Below are 21,928 nucleotides of genomic sequence, written 5' to 3' on the forward strand. Positions count from 1 at the left end.
TCTTCACTCTCAACTGGGCGCTTTTCTACAGGGAGGGGGGGGGTTCGCTTTTTCGCCGATATTTTCAAAAGCCATCCCTTCTTTTCAATTGTCTAACCTTAATTTAAACTGTCGCCACTTCCGCTTGGTGATGGACGCAATAGCAAAGATGTCACTTTTTTTTCACATTCTTTTTCTCCTTCATGGTATAGGTTCGAGCCTGCCTGCCTGCTACCACATTTTTTTCTTTTTCTCAACACATGCCTCCAAACACCGGGGCATTCAGGCTAGTTTATTATATATTAGTACAGTTTAATCAAGACATTAAAAAAATGAAAATATCGAAAAAAGTTTATATTGTACGTATCCTTTATGGAATGAAGTTCTCCGAAAAAAAAAAAATTCACTTAGTTTCAAGTAGTTTTTTTTTTTTTTTTTTTTTACAACGAAAAAACAATTTGTTATGATACCGAGCAAAACGTTCGATTTTTTAGGAAGAAAAGCTAGAATTAAAGATGGGGAGGGAGTGTCGGCGCTTTAAATTGAGTTATCTCCCCGTGGCATGTTCTAAAAATCCAAACAAAATTTTAAAAATTCAGAGATGTCTACCTTCAACGTGCTGTCACAAAAAAAACGGGTTTGTATTACTGTACACAGATTCGAAAAAGTTGTCAAAAAACAAATATATAACAAATAAATGTTATCAAAGGCAAGATAAGTTACTTTTCTACCAAACTGGATATAATTTTCGTGTTTTTTATTCAATTTAACATGTTTATTCAGCTCGAAAAACATACAGTGTTTAGCGATGCATTGGAAAATTCAAGATGGCGGCCGCTTCTCTCTTTAACACGGTAAGTTCAGGAAAAGGTGTTATAAATAATAAACTAGACAAAATACTATTAAAAACCACCGAATATATGTCAAGTTATGTCACGGTAACATATATTGAGCGAATTTCTAACAGTATTTTGTCTAGTTTATTATTTATTACACCTTTTTCCAAACTTACCGTGTTAAAGAGAGAATCGGCCGCCATCTTGAATTTTCCACGCTAAACACTGTATGCTTTTCGAGCTGAATAATCATGTTAAATTGAATAAAAACACGAAAATTATATCCAGTTTGGTAGAAAAGTAACTTATCTTGCCTTTGATAACATTTATTTGTTATATATTTGTTTTTTGACAACTTTTTCGAATCTATGTGTACAGTAATACAAACTCGAAATTTTTTTTTTTTTGGAAATCCTTCCTTCAGTCCAAAATGGATACGTACAATATAACCTTTTTCGATATTTTCATTTTTTAATGTCTTGATGAAACTGTACAAGTACAACCAGAAAAGATGTCTGTTATTATTTTAATAAGAACGAATTACTATTTTGTCGTTTCGTTCCATTTTGTTTTTGAGTTTCTGATCCGATGTTTACGTTTGATGGACGCGGACTACGTTTTCAGCGGTGATTTGGCCAGGGTATTCTGATATCGATATTTACGGAAATTTATCCTGCCTTTGGTAACATTTATTTGTCAATGTCATATATTTGTTTTTTTTTATCACTTTTTCGTACCTCGGTCTATTATAAAAGAGCCCCCCCCCCCCGATTTTTTTAAATCTTACACTGTTCGCTGTGGACCCCGAGTCGCTTATTTTTCTACATCGCCATAAAATGTTTGAACCTAAAGTGTTCACGATTTCTAACAGAAGAAGAAAAAAAAAAAGATTTAACAAACAAAAATTTACCGTAAATTTAGAATTAGAGAAATTACAGCTGGATTCCCGCGAACATTTTTGAACACCGGAAAAATAGGAAGTAAATAAATAAGAAATTTAACGGTGAAGAGTAAAAAAATGGCCCCCTTCATAAATGTCCTGGTGTTCACAAGTTACCGTCAGTGGTTTTAAACCAGGAATTACTTTGAAACTAATTTTTAACTAAACCAGTGGTTTAGTTAAAAGGTAAATATGAAGAATTACTCCGCCCTCGAAAATTCCCACTCTTTAAAGTTTTCGGAGTTGCTGAAAACGAAAATAACGTTTAAAATTACGGCAAACGAGTAGTTTCCAAGATATCAAGAAATGTTAGTTTTAAAAAGGTGGGATCACTTTTCTATATTAATTTAACGTAAAATGAGCACCCACTTTGTGGCCACGATTTTTTCGGGGGGGGGGGGTTCTTTCCACCCTCGGAAAATCGTTTAAAATTACCACTAACGTTTAAAATTCCAAGAAACAAATAGTTTCCATGATATGAAGAAAATGCACTCACTTTATGGTCGCCTTTTTTTTTTTCTCTCTTTTTTGTTTTTGAGATGAGGATGAGGACTGTCTGTTTGTTTTCCGTTCTTTTTTTGGAGAGAGGATATTCAATTATAGAACTTGTAAGTTTTTTTAATAGGTGCTTATGCAGTTTCATTAACCGTTTTAACGTAAGTAACGCGCCGACATTAACCGAGCAGAAAAACTTTAATATTTTACAAAAATTCTGTTTACATTTGGTGGGAGGCGGTGGGGGTGTTGTGGCGCCCCCCCCCAAATGTAAACAGAATTTTTGTAAAATATTAAACAGTTCTGCTCAAAACAGAAAAAAAAATTAAATTGCATAAGCACCTGTTAAAAAACTGGTTAACCTGTACGGATAGGGTCCCGACTCGTTCTGAGTTCGGGGAAAAGCCGTCTGACGTAAGCGGTGTCGAGGCAGAAAATTACCCTCACCTTAAAACCCCTTCAGCATGGATTTGACAAACATGAGCAAATTTTGGAGTTGTTACAATGAGGCGAAAATTTTCTTACGACAATTTTAAAAATCTTTTACGAAAATTTTCTTTATCTAAAAAATACTAATTATTGGAACTGTTTATTTTTTTTTTTAAATTCTAATTATTTGAACTGTGAAAATAAAAAAAATTCTAATCATTTGTACTGTTTATTTTTTTCTTAAGTTAACAACTCGGCACTTTATCGAAGAGATAACTTTTCGCCTCGACACCGCTTACGTCAGGCGATTTTTTTTCCCGAACTCAAAACAGGTGAGACGTCGGGACCCTATCCGTACAGGTTAACGAAAAAACTATACAAGTTCTATAATTGAATATCCCCTTCCAAAAAAAACGAAAAACAAACCGGCAGTCCCCCCCTCCCTCAAAAAGGTGACCATAAAGTCATTGCATTTTTTAATATCTTGGAAACTACTTGTTTCCTGGAATTTTAAAAGTTAGTGGTCATTTTATACGATTTTCCGAGGGTGGAAAGAAAGCCCCCCCCCCCTTGAAAAAATATTATGGCCACAAAGTGGGTGCTCATTTTACCTTAAATTATTATAGAAAAGTGATCCCCCACTTTTTTTAAAACATACATTTCTTCATATCTTAGAAACTACCAATTTGCCGTAATTTTAAACGTTATTTTGGTTTTCAGCGACCCCGAAAACCCGTACGGGTGGTAATTTGAAAGGAATTTTCGAGGGTGGAGTAATTCTTCATATTTACAAGTTAAAAATAAGTTTTCAATGTTGACCGTGTTCGTATCATGGGTGTGATTTGTTCTAAAGAAATAGTTCGTATCAAATTCGATTAAAACAGCAAAACGTCGGTAAAACTTCCGGAGAACGTTCTGTTTTACGGTTATTTTAAAAATGGAACGGAAATTTAAATTTCGTTCCTTTTTTAAAGCAACCGTAGCGAGCGGTGCAAGGCTATAAATGGTCCACAAGTAATCTTTTTTACTATAAAAATCTGAAAAAAAAATCTTTATAATGTACGTACTTGTCACTTCATGAAAATGCCATATTCCAAAAATCACGTAAATCGATCAAGTAGTTTTTTTTTTATTATTTAGGAAATCAAATATTATGAGACATTTTATCGAAATGAAAATATCGAAAAAGTTTAAATTGTATGTATCCGTTATGGAACGAAGTTCTGCGAAAAAAAAATTCACTTAATTTCATCAAGTTTTTTTTTTTTTTTTTTTTTTACAACGAAAAAACAATTTGTTATGATACCGGGCAAAATGTTCGATTTTTAGGAAGAAAAGTTAGTATTAAAGATGGGAAGGGGTGTCAGCGCTTTTACTGGAGTTATCTCCCTTTGGCATTTCTAAAATTCAAACAAAATTTTAAAAATCCAAGATGGCTGCCTTCAACGCGCTCTCATAAAAAAACGTGTTTTTCCGCTGTAAAAAAAAAAAAAAAAAAAAAACTACTTGATGAAATTAAATGAAATTTTTTTCGGAGAACTTTGTTCTATAACGGATACATACAATTTAAACTTTTTTTCGATATTTTCATTTTTTAATGTCTTAACTAAACTGTACAAATACCAATTAGTTAAATATATTTTATTTTATTTTTATTTTCTTTTATTATGCACAGCAAAGTTTCACGGATTTAAAAAATATATTTTAATTTTAGGGTAAAACCGTCAAATCACGATATTACGAATTATTAATGTTTTCAAATATTATTTAAATATTTAGATATTTTAAAATATTTAAAAAAATATTTGGGTTTGTATTACTATACACATAGATTCGAAAAAGTTGTCAAAAATAAACAAAAACAAATATATAAATAAATGTTATCAAAGGCAAGAGAAGTTACTTTTCTACCAAACTGGATAATTTTCTAGTATTTTTATTTAATGTAACATGTTTATTCAGCTCGAAGAATACATCGATAAGCATTGTATTGGAAAAATTAAAATGGCGCCTGATTCTCTCTTTCATACAGTAAGTTTAATTAATATCTATTTAATATTCTATTAATTAATATTAATATCTATTTAATATTCTATTAATATTAATATCTATAAAATATTCTGTTAATTAATATTAATATCTATAAAATATTTTGTTAATTAATATTAATATCTATTGAATATTTTATTAATTAATATTAATATCTACTTAATATTCTGTTAATTAATATTAATATCTATTTAATATTATGTTAATTGATATTAACCTCTATATAATATTCTGTTAATATTAATATTTATTTAATATTCTATTAATATTAATGTCTATTCAATATTTTGTTAATTAATATTAATATCTATTTAATATTCTGTTAATTAATATCAATATCTATTTGATATTCTGTTAGTATTAATATCTATTTAATATTTTGTTAATATTAATATCTATTTAATATTTTCTTAATTTATATTAATATCTATTTAATATTCTGTTAATTAATATTAATATTTATTTAATATTCTGTTAATTAATATTTATATATATTTAATATTCTGTTAAATAATATATATATATCTATTCAATATTCTGTTAATTAATATTAATATCTATTTAATATTTTGTTAATTAATACCAATATCTTTTTGATATTCTGTTAATTAATATTAATACCTATTTAATATTCTATTAATTAATATTTATATCTATTTAATATTCTATTAATTAATATTAATATCTATGTAATATAATGTTAATATTTCAAAAAAGGCCAAATACATTTTTTAAAAGACTAAGCTGCTTCAAAAATGGCAAAATTCACAAAATTTGATATTGAAAAGGCCAATCGGACAACCCTAGATAAAAATATGAGAGTTAACTCTCTTTGATGTAGCCTTGTTTTCGAATATCATTATAATAATATGGAGACAGACAGACATGTAACCTTTTATATATTAATTTTCTATATTTACTGTATCTTATTTACTTTTCCCACATGCGAGTATTTACTTATTATCGCATGTAATCGACCAAATCTATCTGATATTCTAATCCTTCCTTTCTTAGTTATTCCGTGCGTTACGCTTTTAAAATGGCCAAATACAATTTTTCAAGGCCAAACTGCTTCAAATAAAGCCAAATTCGCGAAATTTGGCTTTAAAAAATCAATCTTACAACGCTGAACAAAAATATGAGAGTGACCTCCCTTTGATGAAGCCTCGTTTTCGAATACCATTATAATAATATATGACCATTGTTGTAATGGTCTGAGAAAGGAAATCGTAGTAATTTCAATGTGCAGTGGTTCTTCCCTGAAAAAAGACGTCAATAAAACATTACATAAAAAGGGAATATTCAAAAGAAACAGGGTAAAAAAAAAAGAGAACATTGTCTGCCAAGAAGTGCTGAACTGAAGGAGTAAATTAATATATAATGTGATTTTATTGTTTGTATTGAACTATGTAGCACAATATTACTTTCTGAGTATTTATTAGTATTTATTAATATATCTTATTTTAATCAGTCCCATATTTAAAATACAATGGACACTATTTTTATAGAAATGTTAATAAACTCATATTTGCTTCACGTTATTAGTTTTTACGCTACAAAAAAATATTTTTGCGTTATCCAGAAAAATATTAGCTTTATAAAAACATATTTGTTGATTAAATATATTTCTCATACCGTGGAATTTCCACGGGTCTTTCTAGCATCATTATTTTTTTATTTTTATTCAAAATGTATTCTCTGACAACTTAACATACTTGAAAAGCTGTGAAAATCTAACAACAACAAATAGTAAGAAGAGTCGATCATGGTCGAGGGTAACCCAAAGGCTCCCTTTTCATTAATTATTACACCGAGATTTAGGGGAGGGCATTGCTCTTTTCTCAGGATTACTTCACTTCTCCCTGAACCTGACCTTATAATGCTGAGTGTTTACCAAAGTGTCATTCAGAATCATTTTTCAAACAGTTGTTGATTAAATATATTTTTCATTCCATGGAATTTCCATAGGTATTATTATTGGCTCACAAGGAGCTTTCACACAGGTCTTCAGAGATCTTTCCCTGAGAACAGCCTGTGGTGTTCCCTGGAAGCTGAGTGACAACAAGTCTCTCCAGGTTTCCAGTACTCTCCACCTCTTTCAATAACATTTGCAAATAAATTTGCATTATTGCAACAGCTGCTTGCCATTGATTTCTCGTTGACAGCAGCTATTGGTCTTTGCTGGGATTTGAGTATCACTAAGCCTCCCCAAAGTCTCATTCTCTTCACACTTATTCGGCTGAGGTCTGGTCAGTTCATTGGTCTTTCCTTCCTCCCTGACTCTACTTGGTTATTTGGTTTTGCTCTTTGGGGGGGGGGCAGTGATGTGGCAATGGGGGTAGGGTAGGGTAAGAGAACTTATAGATATACGGTTTCAGTGTTCTTGGTTCCATGTAGTGTTTCATGTTTGGCCTTTGCAGCAGTTTTATTATTATTATTATTATCATCATTAATTGCAATATTAATTAAATTATTATCACTAATTGCAATATTTATTAAATCTTAATTAATTAATATTTAATAATTAATATTAATTAATGAAAAGTTCCGATTAGACTATTTTGAAATTCAGAAAATTTAATAGCTTAAAAATTAAAAAAAGTTTTTGAATTTAAAAGATTTAAAAAGTTGTAGATGCTTTAAAATTTTCAATGTTGAATTTAAAATGATATGCTTTAAAGTTTTAATAAAAGCCTAAAAATTACAAAAAAGCTTTAAGCATTACAAAGGAATGCTTACCTACAGAATAAACAATGTCTCTCTGCAATATACAGAGTGTAAACATAAAATTGTCGCACTAATAAAGAAAACAACACTACAGCTTTATTTTAAAACTTTTATTGAAAAAAAAATCAATTCAGGCAACTTGATTTTTTAGTAGAGCTGACATCTACTCAATGTAGCCGCCTTCGGCTTCAATCACTGCCTCAATACGGGTCCAGAACTGGAAGCATGCCTTTTCTACAAACGCCGACAAGAACTCGGCAAATACTCGGCGGTGATGTCTGGCTTTGGTGTTGTGGGAGGTCATGTTGGTGATGTCCTCGACATATGACCAAATAAAGTAGTCCAGCAGGTTCAGTTCGGGGAAGGAGGAGGGGGGGCAGTGAGAGAAAGTTACAAAGTCCTAGCACTGCTTCTGAAGCCAAGCTTAAATCTCTTTGGATTTGTAGCCTGCCACCGAGTCCTGCTCTCACACCCAGGGTCTGCCAACAGCCTCCTGATTGCATCCAGGGGATCACCACACTCTTCAGCACATCCAGTCACACTTTAGTGTTTATTTTCAAGCCAACTTTGAAGATGTGAGGTGACATGATACGGCCCTCACTTGAAATTTTGAGGGTGCTGGCAATGTTGGATTGGTAGAGAGTATGGGTTGTATAGCGGCACACCTCTGATCTTGCTTGTTGAACATTGTGTCACTTTTAGACATGATAGAAGGCTCCTATCGCTCTTGGGATTTGTACACAACTGGCCAACTAGTAGATGGTTTGCAACAAAAAAAAACAAAAAAAACGGTTTTCAACAAACGGAAATGGAATCATGTCATCTTTTCTAGGGCGGCAATTTTATCATTCAACCCTGGAAAATAAACAATAATTAATATAAAAGTAAAAATATAAAACACGAGAAATAAAATTTAAAAAGGAAAAGTTGTAGAAATTTATTTATTTAAAAATGAAAAGCAAATAAAATATTAAAATACATATAGAATAGATAATAAAAACAAGTCCAAACAGAAAAGCAAAATATTTTTTCAGAGACCGACTAAAATAAATAAGCCAAAAAACCCCCCCAAAAAAAACGTCCCAATAGTAAAATGGGATTTCAAAATGATTAAATATGAGATTTTTTTTTTTTTCATTTTCTTCCTTTGAAGATTGTAATGCTGAGTATTGAAACAACCCGAGAGCTCTTTTTAGTATCCTCACTGTTCCCTTAAGTGCAATTGTCTTGATTTCCCTAGCACTTGGTTCACCAGGTATATTAGTTAGGTAGGACTTCAGGTTCATCTTCATAAGTCCTGTAGCACCTAATGCTGCGTGCTTGTGTAGATTGGTGATCTCACCAATCACCTTAGACATTTAACCTCAGGTGACCTTCAGACCTCGGTAAGTGGTAACTTCCCCTCAAAAAAAAAAAAAAAAAATAAATAAAACAATGGTGCTTGTGTAAATCGTTGATCTTTTAAACCAACACATTTCAGGTGAAAACATTATTACATACTTATGTGGTATGTCAAAATTAATATAAATTCCAAACATTTAAAAAAAATGATGCTGTAGATAATGTGCTAGAAGTATTTCAATAAAATAATCAGCCACAATTACGTTTCCTCCATCTTGTGTTACCTTTGCCTGAATCTTGTTAACTCTCCAAAACATACGATAAAACTTTATAAAATGCTGAACTCGATAAATTTTATTTTTTGTATTATTTGGATTATTGTTCTCATCTTGTTTGTTTTTCCACAACGTTTCAACCAATGTAACCTCCGCCCATCTTCAGGTGTTTTCACACTGGATGTTATTGGTGATTGGTGAAAAATAGCGCAAAGTCTATTTCGTTTTTTAATAAATCTGGGTCCATTCCTATTTTTTGATATAATCTATACTCTTATAAATTTGTGGGGGGCTTTTGTGCACTAACAGGCAGTCCAGCATTGCCCGGTTGTAAAACATACTTAAATATGATATTTTAATTAATGCATATTTTGGTGGACGTTGTCGAGAGTGCCCCCTCTCCTCTAAATTCTACAATTTTCAGCGTTTTTTTTTTTTACTTTTTTTCTGTTAATATCAATTACAGACTTAAGTTTCAGATTATAAGAAAAAAAATGAAAAAAATATTTTTTCATGAACTTTTTGACCACGATGAATAGGTAGATGCATAGATAGATGAGATGGATACATAGATAGATGAGAGAGAGAGAGAGAGAGAGAGAGAGAGAGAGAGAGAGAGATGGGTAGATACATAGATGAGAGAGGGAGGAAGGAAGAGGGAGGTAAAGAAATTTTCCTTTCTATACCCTATCTTCTAGCCACATCAGAGAATTGCCATTTTCTGTCACCAAGTTCATGTTCACTTTAGTACAACGTTATAATTGAAAACTGAACCCCCACGTGAAAAGTTATAAAAAAATTTTTTTTATAATCTGAAACTTAAGTCTGTAATCGATGATATTAACAGGAAAAAAGTGAAAATTGTGGAATTTTTTTTTTTTGGGGGGGGGGGCAATTTCGACCACATCTGCTCATATTTTGTAGTCATTATTATACTAGCGGGGGTACCCGACGTTGTATAGCGGGGGTACCCGACTGGGCGTGGAAAGGTGGTGCAGTAAGGCTATTGAGCAACCCAGCACTAAAAAGAATGTTTCAATCAAAATAGCAGTGAGTACCGATGCGAGCTAAAAAAAAAAAAAATTAGCTGCAGTAGCCAGACTCGAACCTGTAACACTAAGAGAAAAAAGAGGGGAAAAAAGGAAACGCTTTAGCTGTCTTACCTACCCTTGTGATGTCATGAGCCTTCGAAAAAATGTGTTTTATACGTACGTCGAGATCGTGAGGTATGAATGACTTTGCAAAAATGTTGACACAAACACTGACCCCTCCTTGACAGTGAAAGAATTAATATTGTTGGCTAATTCTTGGATATTTGTTGTCCGAGAGAGAGATCTTTCTAATGGTACCAATTTTGTCAGTGTGTTGTGTTGAAAGTTTTCGGTAGACATACAAACACACACACATTTTGACTTTTATATATATATATATATATATATATATATATATATATATATATATATATATATATACTAGCGGGGGTGCCCGGTGTTGCCCGGGTGGTTGTGGGTGGGTGGGTGTGTAGGGAAAAAAAAGTTTTGGTAGGTAGGTAGACAGGCTCGAAACCAAAGCCTTGAGGCGAAGGTGGGAAAGAAAGTGTGAAAACAACCTGACTTCTTACCGCTCAGCCACGAGGGGACAGGAACTAAAAAATGATTAAAATCAATGCGTAAATTTATTGAGGTCAAACATCATGCCATGAGGAAATGAAATTAACTTTGGCTGCGAGCCAGTTTCTGTGTTTCTCCCCAAGATGTTGGGGGAAAACCAGCTCCCCATTTAAAGGGGAGTGTCCAAATGAATAGCAATTGTCTGATATAAGGGGTTTCCCCCACATTGATCAAAGCTGATTGCTTTTCCGGATGTCCCTAGCATGAGTGCCAGGGAGCTTTGTTATGCTACGGATTCAGTTTTGCTTTTATACTGAAAAGCCAAACAAACATGCGTAGACCAAGAAATATCACAAAAATAGCGTGTGAAAGTCACCCAAATAAAAATCGGAGATATTATAATCTAGGGAGCATATAAAAAGTTCTAAGAAACAATGACCCCCCCCCCATGAGTGCCCCTCCCAAAAAAGCCTTTGCCAAACATACACAAAAAATGTACACACACACTAACACACATTTTGCCTTTTATATATATAGACTAGTGGGGGTACCCAGCGTTGCCTGCGTGTTTGTATGTGTTGAGGGGGGGGGGTCGATCAAAACAAAACCCTGTTTAAATATTAAACAAACGAACAAAAACAAAGAAAAACAGCGAAAAAGTTTTGGGGGGAAGGTAGGCTCAAACCCGAAGCCTTGAGGGTAATAGTCTGATGACATAGCATGATGCCACAAAGGCAGGAATTTTAGAAGAGTTGAAAATAAGCCTTAAAAAACCCAGGTGGTTTTCTACGTCAAATATCACGCGGTAGCAGTAGCAGAGAAACAAATTCATAGCACGAATTTTGTAAAATAAAAGTCACTGAAATAAAAGCTATTTACGATGTCGTTTCGTAAATCTTAGATATTATAATCTTGGTAGCATATAAAAAGTTATAAGAATGAGCGACCAACTCAAGAACCACCCCAAAAAAAGCCTTTGCCGGACAGACACAAAAAATGCACACACACTAACACACATTTTGCCTTTTATATATATACTAGCAGGGGTACCTGGCATTGCCCGAGTGTTTGGAGGTGTGTGTGTGTAGGGGAAAGGGAGGGGGGGTAAAGAATAAGCGAAGTAATAACCCTGTTTAAACTTCTTAAAAATCGGAAAAACCAAAGCAAAAAAAACAGCAAACGAACATAAAACTCCTTTAAAAAAATTGGATAAACAAAAACCAAAATAAATGAAAAAAAAAACCGAACGTGTTTGGAAAAACAAAAACAAAAAAAAACACAGCAAGCGAAAAAAATGGTATAAATAACCTTGTTCCAATATTAAAAGTTTAAAAATCGAAACTCATTTACACTGGACTTGAAAACGACCATGTCTTGTGCATTCTGACTTACTACAACATGGTTATCTTCAAGTCCAATGTAAACTAATTCTTGTTGATCTGTCCTCTTTTATCACCAAATTATACCTGATTTCCACAGCTAACGATCATTATATTGTTGTTTCAGTGATCATTGTACACTCATTAATCTTTATCCTTAAATGGCTTTTGGACCTTGATAAGTAGTGGTCTCCCTCTCCCCTTTGTAGAAAAATCTGCTTTGCGTATTTAATGTTTACTGTAACCACAAGTTCTAAAATGCTGAGAGATAGTAGGTGTTAGATACTCTAATCTTGCTGATATGTCTTAAATTTTTCTGAAAAATACCCTGACCTGCGTTAAATTTTGCTGAAAAATACCCCAATCTGACTGATCTGTATTAAATTTTGCTGAAAAATACCCATAAATTTTTAAGTGAAAAAAAAAAACAGCATTTGTTTTTATTTTGCATATTTAGAGCCTATCAACATATCTTTTTAACTGCAAATCTTAATGTGCTGAAAGTAGAGGTATATATATATATATATATATATATGTACCGATACTTTCTCTCTCTCTCTCTCTCTCTCTCTCTCTCTATATATATATATATATATATATATATATATATATATATATATAATATTTTTGCAAAAATCAAGACAACAAAATATAAAATGAGAACATCATATTGTGTATTTTCTTATGCGTTAAAATTGCTTTATAACCATTTGGAAAATTTTAAATTTAATATCATTTAAAAATATTCCAAAATAGCTACTCTTCAGATAGCAAAATACACTAGTCATACATATATAAATACACACATAATCTCTATTTTAAGAGATCAAGCAGTTGGACCTACCTCCACACCACCCTTATATTTTCTTTTTTTATTTTTATTTCTTTTGTAAACAATTGGAATGCATAAGAAAAATACATGATGTTCTTATCTTATAGTTTTTCGTCTTGATTTTTGTAGAAATATTATATGCTCAATTATGAAAACTGATAATTATGAAGTTTAAATATTTAATAATCTACTATTATATAAAAGTCACTTTGTGTGTGTGTGTGTGTGTGTGTGTCTGTGAGTGTGTGTCTGTGGTTGTGTGTGTGAGTGTGTGTGTCTGTGAGTGTGTGTGTGGTTGTGTGTGTGTGGTTGTGTGTGTGTGTGGTTGTGTGTATGTGTGTGTGTGTGTGTGCATGCATGTGCATATGTGCATGTGTGTGTGTGTGTGTGAGTTCCTTCCTCATAGGTTTCAAAACAGTTGAGCCTATCTTTTGCAAATTTCACACAAACGTAATTTATATGTCTGGCAGTGTTCTTAGATATGTTTTGTACAGAAATTCATTCGATAAGTATCGAAAATTGAAAAAATCCAATCCTAAAAAAAGTCTTTCCTTCTTATAGATAAAAAATAATTTTTACAGAGTAATATTTTACATTGCACCGGTTAAGGGAGATAATTCTCAGCAAATAAAAGGAGATTCAATTCTCAGCAAATCATTTCTTCTTAAAAAAAGCAAAACTACTATCATCTGGAGAAATAGCTCAATGGTAGAGCATTCAACTACAGATTGAATGGTCCCATGTTCACGCCCAGGTGTACCTCACCATTTTATTTGGATGTTTTCTTATTAATGTGTTCAATTTACGATAAAAGAAAAGGTACCATTTAAAATTGTCGCAAATTATTTTTTCATTTGCATATTTTCAAACTAAACATTAATCAGAAGTGACTTCACTATGTTTCGGCCAACTATTCCTTTGGCCTTCTTCAGGTGATTAACCACAACGAGATAGGAATGCTGAGTTTCTTAACTGTATCCTTAGTAATTACTGCCTTCCATAATTGTTGTCGTCCCACCACGTTTTTGGCCAACTAATCCTCTGGCCTGCATTGGGTAGGATTGAAACTGCTATCGCCAGACAATGCTCACTTAGAATTGTAGAAATTCAACACCTCTATCCACTGTGTCACAGGCCCCGAAGGGCTTTTTTTTTTTACTTTTTGTGCATATCTGGTCTTCCATCATCGGGTTTGTACCGAATGGTATTATATATTATTTTATTATTAAAACCCTCTGAGATAAGTAATTCGTATATATATATATATATATGGTTAACTGTGATTGGATAATCATTACTGTTGATCACCTGAAGAAGGCCAGGGGATGAGTTGGCCGAAACGTGGTGAAAGAACAACAATAACTATGAAGATGAGGATAACCGTCTGCAGATAAATAAATATAAAAATTACTCGTCTCAAAATATTCCAATAAAACATAATATATAAAAATCAATCCTTGCCTAAAAATGCAAAAACGTAAAAATAGAAGGTTTACAATTCTTGATGGTTTGAAATATATTCCTTCATAAACAAGTCTGTTTTATCGGGCACCTTTTTGCAACCTGATATTGAAATGTCATTTGTAAAATCGATAAGGTCAAGAATTTTAGTGATCACTTTTTCCTTGTTGGAAATCCACCTATATTTGTTCAACTGGTCACTAATACACATACGAACATCATCCCGGTGCATCGGCAAAAACGGTATATACCAAAATCGCAGTATTTCTTTCGTACCCTTTATATCTTCGTAATGCATGGCACTTTTCTTGTTGTTTTTTTTCAACATGTACGTATGTAATTCTTCGACATTAGAATTGCTGATAAAAATGAATATCGCATTCTTAAAGTGACTCTCATGTAAGTTAATATAGTCGCGGATCTGTGACCAGATGGCTGAATAACCATCGAAAACAAACAATGATTGTTTGCATAGGTACGTCTTTCTAGCTATTGTAAGCTGTAATGCATCCGTATGGTGTTTGCTTTTTTCCTCCTCAAAGTAATCCTTCCCAAGGTGAAAATACGTTACAAACTGACTCTTTGTCCCATATTGGTAGATATTGTCAATGATCAGCTTTGTGAGAAATGTCTTGCCAACTCCCGTGCCTCCATGGAAATGAAAGCAAAGTGCCTCGTAATCATTTAAAGATTCAAGCAATGAGGGGACGAGCGACAAAGCAAATGGCTGTCCGTGAAATCTCAACAGATCTTTTGCAAAGGATGTTCGGTTGAATTCGATTTGTGGTCGGCCGCAACATTCAAAGTAGTTACAAAAGATACTGACTAAATCAAAAGAGGCCACCAGCTGGTTGGTAGATGCGAGAAAGGAATAAATGAATAAACGTGTTTTCAAATGATATAAAAATAACATTACTGACTTAAAGAAGAATTCGCACTCGATGTGACTTCTGGCAAATGAACTGTGGCTTGATTCTTTGTCTTTTCACTAGAAAGAAAATAAAAAAAAAATTCTGATTTACTATATATATCTACATATCTCTTTCTATACATACTAAGATATGTGTATATATTAGGTAAGCACAAATTGAATAGCTGATCCTCAAAATTGCAAAATATTTTGACCCTTGCCTTCACTTTAAAATTCATCAAAATTCAGAAAATCAGCCAATTTTAATGAAATTTTCAGTATTTTTAATTAACGATCGCAGAATATAATGAACTCATCAAGTTTTTTTTTTATTTACATATTCATAAAAATGTATTATTTTGTGTATACAAAAAACACCTTTACTTTATTATTTTCTACTCTCTCTACCCCAGTCATCACCAGAGTCATTATTTAATAGTCTATGCTTATTGTGAATCATCATAATTAGTTCACTTGACCATTGTCTGTTTCCACCATTCAAACGTAACCCATTGCCTTGGCTAATAATGATCGCACCCTGTTACTTTCACATCAACACTTCCATTGGCTGAACGGACATATTCCATCATTCTCGGTTTCAATATATATATTTTTTTTTTTTACACAGACATCACCATTTATCAAGGCCAAGAGGCCACACGAGGGTAAGGGTTAAAGAGTGTACAGTAGAAATTGGACAATATAGTAATCGTTAGTAATGGAAATTTGGTAAATTTGTTAACTTATATGGAACGTCTCATCAAGAACTTGTTTACGTTAGACTTGAAGACAACCATATTGTAGTCAGCTGGAAAGAAAGCAGGAAAACAGAAGGCAATTCCATAGGTGGGCAGTTCTAAGAAAGAAGCTTTGCTCATGGAATCTACGTTTAGGTTTAGGCACAGATAACGAGTGGGGGAAATTTTCTGAACACTGGAGAATGCTTCATCATTAAATTTAACGGCTTTATTCTATTCATTTAGATTCACTATCCCATTATGAATTACATTTTCATCACATCATTAATGCAGTATCTGACAGTTCTACAAAGGTTTGTTACAGACACAGACAAACAGACTAATCTATATATATAAAAGCGAAAATGTGTGTATGTGTGTATGTATGTTCGCTTTTTGTGTATGTCTGTAAAAGGCTTTTTTCGCTGGACTTTTCGGTCGGCTCATTCTTTCTTAAAACGTTTTATATCACGTCTAAATGATAATATATATGAGTTACGAACGGGGGTCGCCTGTCTATTTAATTTGTCCGACTTTCATGCGTTATTTTTTCCAGATTTTTAGAGCGTCCCGTGTATCTTTTGCTTTTCAGTATAAAAATACAAGTGAAAACTGGCTTGCAGCCGCGTCATGTTTCAAGGTCAAACCTCACGTGACTTAAGGCACCTGTTAATTTCATTTTATAAACGTTAAATTAAGAGGTTTTTCATTCCTCTTCTCTCATGGCCGAGATGACTAGGTCCCAGGGTTTTTTTCCATTTCGTTTCCATCTTCACGTCAAAGGTTCAGGGTTCAAGCCTACTTTCCTCCTAAAACGTTTTTTTTTCTTTTACACCTCCAAACACCTGGCCAACGTTTTTTTTAAAAACAGGGTTGTTTTACCTACAAACACCCAGGCCACGCTGGGTACCTCCCGCTGCTAGTCTATATATATAAAAGCGAAAATGTGTGTATGTATGTTTGCTTTTTCTGTATGTCTACAAAAGGCTTTTTTCAGAGAAGCGGTTGGTCGGCTTACAACTTCTTAAAACCTTTTATATCACATATAAATCATAATATCTACGAGTTAACAACGGAGGTCACCTGTCTATTTAATTTGCGCGACTTTGAAAAGATTAATAGACAACATCTTGGTGCCTCCTGCAGCCTTCGAGTGCTGGTCAATGTCAGGCTACCACTTCAGAGCTTGTCGATGTCCAGTTGCCAGTTCCAGTGCCGATAGCTGTCAAGCTATCCATTTCAGTGCCGGTCAATGTCAGGCTACACACTCTAAAGCCTACCAATGACTGGTTACTGCCTCCAGTATCCACTGAGTTCCAGTTCAGCAGCCCGCTGAGACTTCCTGCCAGTATCCACTGATGTCCAGCTCAGCAGCTCGCTGAAGCTCCCTTCCAGTATTCACTGATGTCCTGCTCAGCAGCCTGTTGACGCCTACCTCCAGGAACCCATTGACGTCCAGCTCAACAGCCCGCTGACACCTACATCCAGCGCCCTCTGACGTCCAGTTCCTGATCCTGCGATCTATCTTTATTTTTATTTCTTTTTGGCCTGACGATCTCACATTTTTGGTTGTCAATAAAAAGGACAGTTCCTACCATTCTTTTTGAACTGAAATCTCTGTGTTTTGTCATTCTTTCTTTGTATTGTGTTTAATATTTGGTTGTACGGGCAACACCCTCAAGAGATCGTAAGTTTCTTATAAAGACCTTTTTGGGAAATAAGTTCAGAGATTTAAAAGAAATTGATCTCTGTGTGAATTTTTCTGATGGATCAAAATCAGTGCCTTCCTTAATTGATGAAAAATTAGATTTTTCCTTTTGCATTGAAGGATTGAGTTCAAGATTTGGAAAAGCATAAGGTTAAGTTGATCACAAATTTCTCTAAAATGAGAAATGACACTCTTCCTGTGTATGGTCTTTTAGGAATAGATCTTATTAAATACCTAGGAACTATGCAAGTGAATAAGTTTAGAAGAGGACTCATTTTGGAGTTGTCCCAAGGCATTAATTTAATTGGTGACCTTGATAATTTTAAGCCTTGCCAGTTGGCGCAGTCAGGTTTAAATTACAGGAATTTACTTCACGTGATATTACATGTGTTTATTTTGTTATGGATGCGAAATCTGAATATTTTGATCCATGGAATTGTTTTTATGAGGCTTCAGTCGACAGAAATGTCGATAAGATGTTTAGTTTGAAAACTTTAGGCATTGTTGATGAAGAGTATAGTGATTATGATCTATATCAGGCTGATTTTGATAAAAAGATCAAAGTAGGAGATGTAGTTTTGATCAAAAGTTTTACAAGGCCGAGACCTTATTGGAATTTGAGTAGAATAATAAAACTTACCCACGGAACTGATGGATTTTCAAGCATCTATTTCCATTAGAGCTTACCATTACTCATTCGTTTCAATTTCCTTCATCTGATGAAGATGGTGATTTTTCTTGTGAAAATGATAATGAGGTAATCAAGGGATCCCTGTCTAAACCTGTGAGATCACAGAAGTCTGTTAAGGAAAGGAATCCTGAATTTATTTGGTATTGAATTTGTTTATTGTGGAATTTCTTTATTTCTCTTCTTTTTTTTCTTTTTTAATTAGGAAAGTGTTTAAATTTTATTCTTGCTTAATCTTTCTTTCTCTCCTTTTCTGCTTCTTCTTCTTTCTTACTTTTCCATCTATGGTGATGATGATTGTCGTATCACATGACTGAATTGTACTCGCTGATTGGTTTGGGAAGTTCCTGTTTGTTTTTTGAAGATTGCGATATTTTTGTTAGTGGAGGATTTGGCATCCAATGGTGCAGACGTGTGAACTTTGTCTCCGTCAATAAAGACATAAAAATTAGAACAGTCTTAACTGAACTTTAAAACAGTTGGAAATCAGGAAGTTTGGAGAAGCTAACCAAGTAAAGGTTATGTTTTATTCTGATATCGTGGCTTGACTATAAACACGTCAAAGAAGAAGACATGTTAGTAAAGACATAAAAATCCGAAATATTCCAGTATAGGAAGATAAAGACAGAACAGTTCTTGTAGCAGTGGAGAAATTGCTTATTGCTTAACATGAAGTTGTAATACTGCATGGCTAAGTATAGCTGGAGTACAAAAGGAAAGTCGCTTTCAGTGTGAATGAGAAAGGAAATTCCACTGAGCTAGGTGGAAAAAGCTGAGCTGCTGAAGAGACAAATCTATGAGAATTACCAAAAGAAGTTTGAATGAACATTTGTGGGTATTCTCTTCATCTGCAAAGAACTTACACAGATTTGTTTGCCCTTATAAAAAAGAGATATCAAAGACAGTTAAGGGGAAGCTACTTCTGTTGGCTTATTTTCGTACACATGTAAAAAGATAAAATGGTCGACCATTGTAAAAAGTATTTCAGTGTTTTCTTTCTATCTCTCTCTTTCCTTCTTCTATTCCTCTCTCTTTCTCTCTCTCTCTCTCTCTATTTTTTTAAATAGTTACTTTAGGTCTGTTTGACCGTGCTAAAGACATGCATGAACATTTTATATTTTCTTATTTTTTTAAACTTTTTTTTTCCAATAAATTATTTTGTTTCTTGCTTCTTTCATGTTTTATTGTTGCATTTTTAAAAAGTACCTTGGCAACTATGACCCGCAGATAATCGTTGTTGGACATAGCAGCAAATTTTCCGCATACCTTTTTTTTTAAAGTTTTTTTTCCAACAATTATCATAGATTTCAGGCTTAATAATCATATTAGCAGAATAAAATTTGAAAAAAAAAAAAATTTAATGACTTTTAAGGAGGTTCACTTTCTCGTTATAACATTTTAATCATGTGACATGTTGGTAAAGAAATGGACAGTAAGTCAGGTAGCAATGGAATAGAACGCTATAATGAGAAAGTGAACCCCCTTCTTAAAAGTCATTGGTACTTTATGGGGAATGTGGACCCTGCGTAAATGGGTTTTTTGTACTGGCTGCTCCCTGAAAGCTTATGCACAAAAGGTTTTCATTGGTTTATTTAATCATGAAAACTTTTTTGAAGGTACTATTTGAAGCAAAAAACAAAGTTCACAAGCATTATTTGAATATGCACAAAAAAATAAATGTAACAAAAAATAAAAAATATAATATATATATATAAAAGCGAAAATGTATGTGTGTATGTATGTACGCTTTTCCTCGATGTCCACAAAAGGCTTCTTTCAAAGAAGCGCTTGCTCGGTTCACAACTTGTTAAAACTTTTTATATCATCTATAAATTGTAATATCTCAGAGTTATCCACGGAGCTCGCCTGTCTATTTAATTTTATTGACTTTCAAATGTTAATTATTCGACATTTCCCGCATCGGCACGCGTTACATTCGGTTTTCGGTATAAACAAAAAGCGAAACTCGACTCTAATCACAGGCCGAAAGCCAGTTGTCTCAAGAGAGCTAAGTAACGTTTGTTCAATGTCGACTTCGTCATATCAGACTGTAGCTTTCATTTCGCTCCTCCTAATAAACAGGGAGCGGGTTTTTAAAAACAAACAAGCCTATTTATTCACCTCATTCAAAACTGTCCTGCACAAAATCGTAACTGCTGAATACCTATCGCCGTCACGTCAATCAAAAACGTGCACCTGTTTTTCTTTTAACACTTTACTATTTTCCAACTGCGCGTCATGAAGGCTTCGTTTTTTTTTCACGAGCACCTGTTTTTTTTCACATACCCCGAAAAACACCTGGGCAACGCCGGGTACCCCTCGATAGTCTATATATATAAAAGCGAAAATGTATGTATGTATGTGTGTTCGCATTTTGTGTATGTCTACAAAAGGCTTTTTTAGCCGTCATTCTCGGTACACTCGCTCCTTCTTAAAACCTTTTATATGCTGTCTAAATAATAATATCTATGGCTAAGGAACTTGGGTCGCACCGATCTTTAATTTACCCGACTTTTACAAGCTATTTTCGAGATATTTTTTGATCGCCGCATAGCGGGGAAAACAGAGACTGGTTTCCAGTGCAAAACTAGGTCAAACATCAGGCGACTTTCTCGCACCTGCTAATTTTACTTTATAAACGTCAACTTAACACACTTATCAATTCATCTGTTCCTGTGGTCGAGATGATTAGGGTTTTTTTTCCATTTCCTTTTCACCTCCGCGTCAAAGGTTCAGGTTCAAGCCTACCTTTCTACTAAAACTTTTTTTTTTCTTTTACACCTCCAAACACCCGGCCAACAATTTTTTTTTGACAGGGTTGTTTTGATCTACCCCCTCCCCCACCAACACACACCTCCAAACACCCGGGCAATGCCGGGTACCCCGCTAGTAATAAAATAAATTAGAATAGAATGAAAATAAAATTTTAAAAAATCAAGCATGAAATGAAAGTATGAATCAAATTTAACCAAAGAAATAAAAAAAGTTCAAAAAATAATATAAATATGCGTGTGATTAAAAAAAAAGGCTATGAGATATATATGAAGAAAGTTAACGAAAACCTTTTGTGCATTTCAGTGAGCAGCCATTAAATAAAAAGGTTTATGCAAGGTCCACCTTCCCCGTGAAGTATCAAGGCATTAATTTCTTTTTTCATTTTTTTTTCTGCTAATATAATAACTAAGCTTATAATCTATGGTAATCATCGGAGAAAAGTTAAAAAAAAATAAAAATAATAAGGGGCGGGGGGTGGGAGGTTAGGGTTAAGGTTAGGGTTATGTAAACAGAATTTTTGTGAAATGTTAAACGGTATTTTTCTTGGTAAATGTCGGCGCTTTACTTACGGAAAAATGGTTAATTAAACTGCAGAAGCATCTGTTAAACTACACAAGTTCTATAATTGAATACCCCTCCAAAAAAAAAAAAAGAAAATCATAAAAATACGTTTTTGTAAACCGCTCGTGAAAACTTAATTTTTAGATCAATTAAAAAGCATAAAAAACTATGTTACACACGCACAGACACACAGACA

General features: G+C 33.5%; 2 protein-coding genes across 9 annotated transcripts in view; both read right to left on the bottom strand.

The window, feature by feature from the left end:
• LOC145240008 (protection of telomeres protein 1-like) overlaps positions 1 to 21,928 on the bottom strand; it is a 96,127-nt gene that overhangs the window by 67,181 nt on the left and 7,018 nt on the right. For 2 of the 8 annotated variants that reach the window (XM_080103613.1, XM_080103605.1), the window contains exon 1: positions 2,252 to 2,661. The exons of 2 other annotated variants lie outside the window; for them this stretch is intronic. The gene's annotated coding sequence lies outside the window, so the exon portion shown is untranslated. Of the gene's footprint in view, positions 1 to 1,725; positions 1,833 to 2,251; positions 2,662 to 15,273; positions 15,342 to 21,928 lie in introns of those variants that run through there. 4 more of the 8 variants (XM_080103612.1, XM_080103604.1, XM_080103608.1 and 1 more) reach the window with 2 other exon arrangements.
• LOC145240379 (torsin-1A-like) lies at positions 14,385 to 15,266 on the bottom strand. The gene has a single exon (XM_080103960.1). It carries the CDS (start codon positions 15,264 to 15,266, stop codon positions 14,385 to 14,387), a length of 882 nt encoding a protein of 293 aa, XP_079960086.1.

This window comes from Euprymna scolopes, chromosome 19 (genome assembly GCF_053919585.1).
Source record: "Euprymna scolopes isolate OS-2025 chromosome 19, ASM5391958v1, whole genome shotgun sequence".
NCBI lineage: Eukaryota > Metazoa > Mollusca > Cephalopoda > Sepiida > Sepiolidae > Euprymna > Euprymna scolopes.

Bases quoted from the DNA above. Each gene is read 5' to 3' on its own strand.
- LOC145240379 (XM_080103960.1), bottom strand. From the start codon at position 15,266: ATGTTATTTTTATATCATTTGAAAACACGTTTATTCATTTATTCCTTT.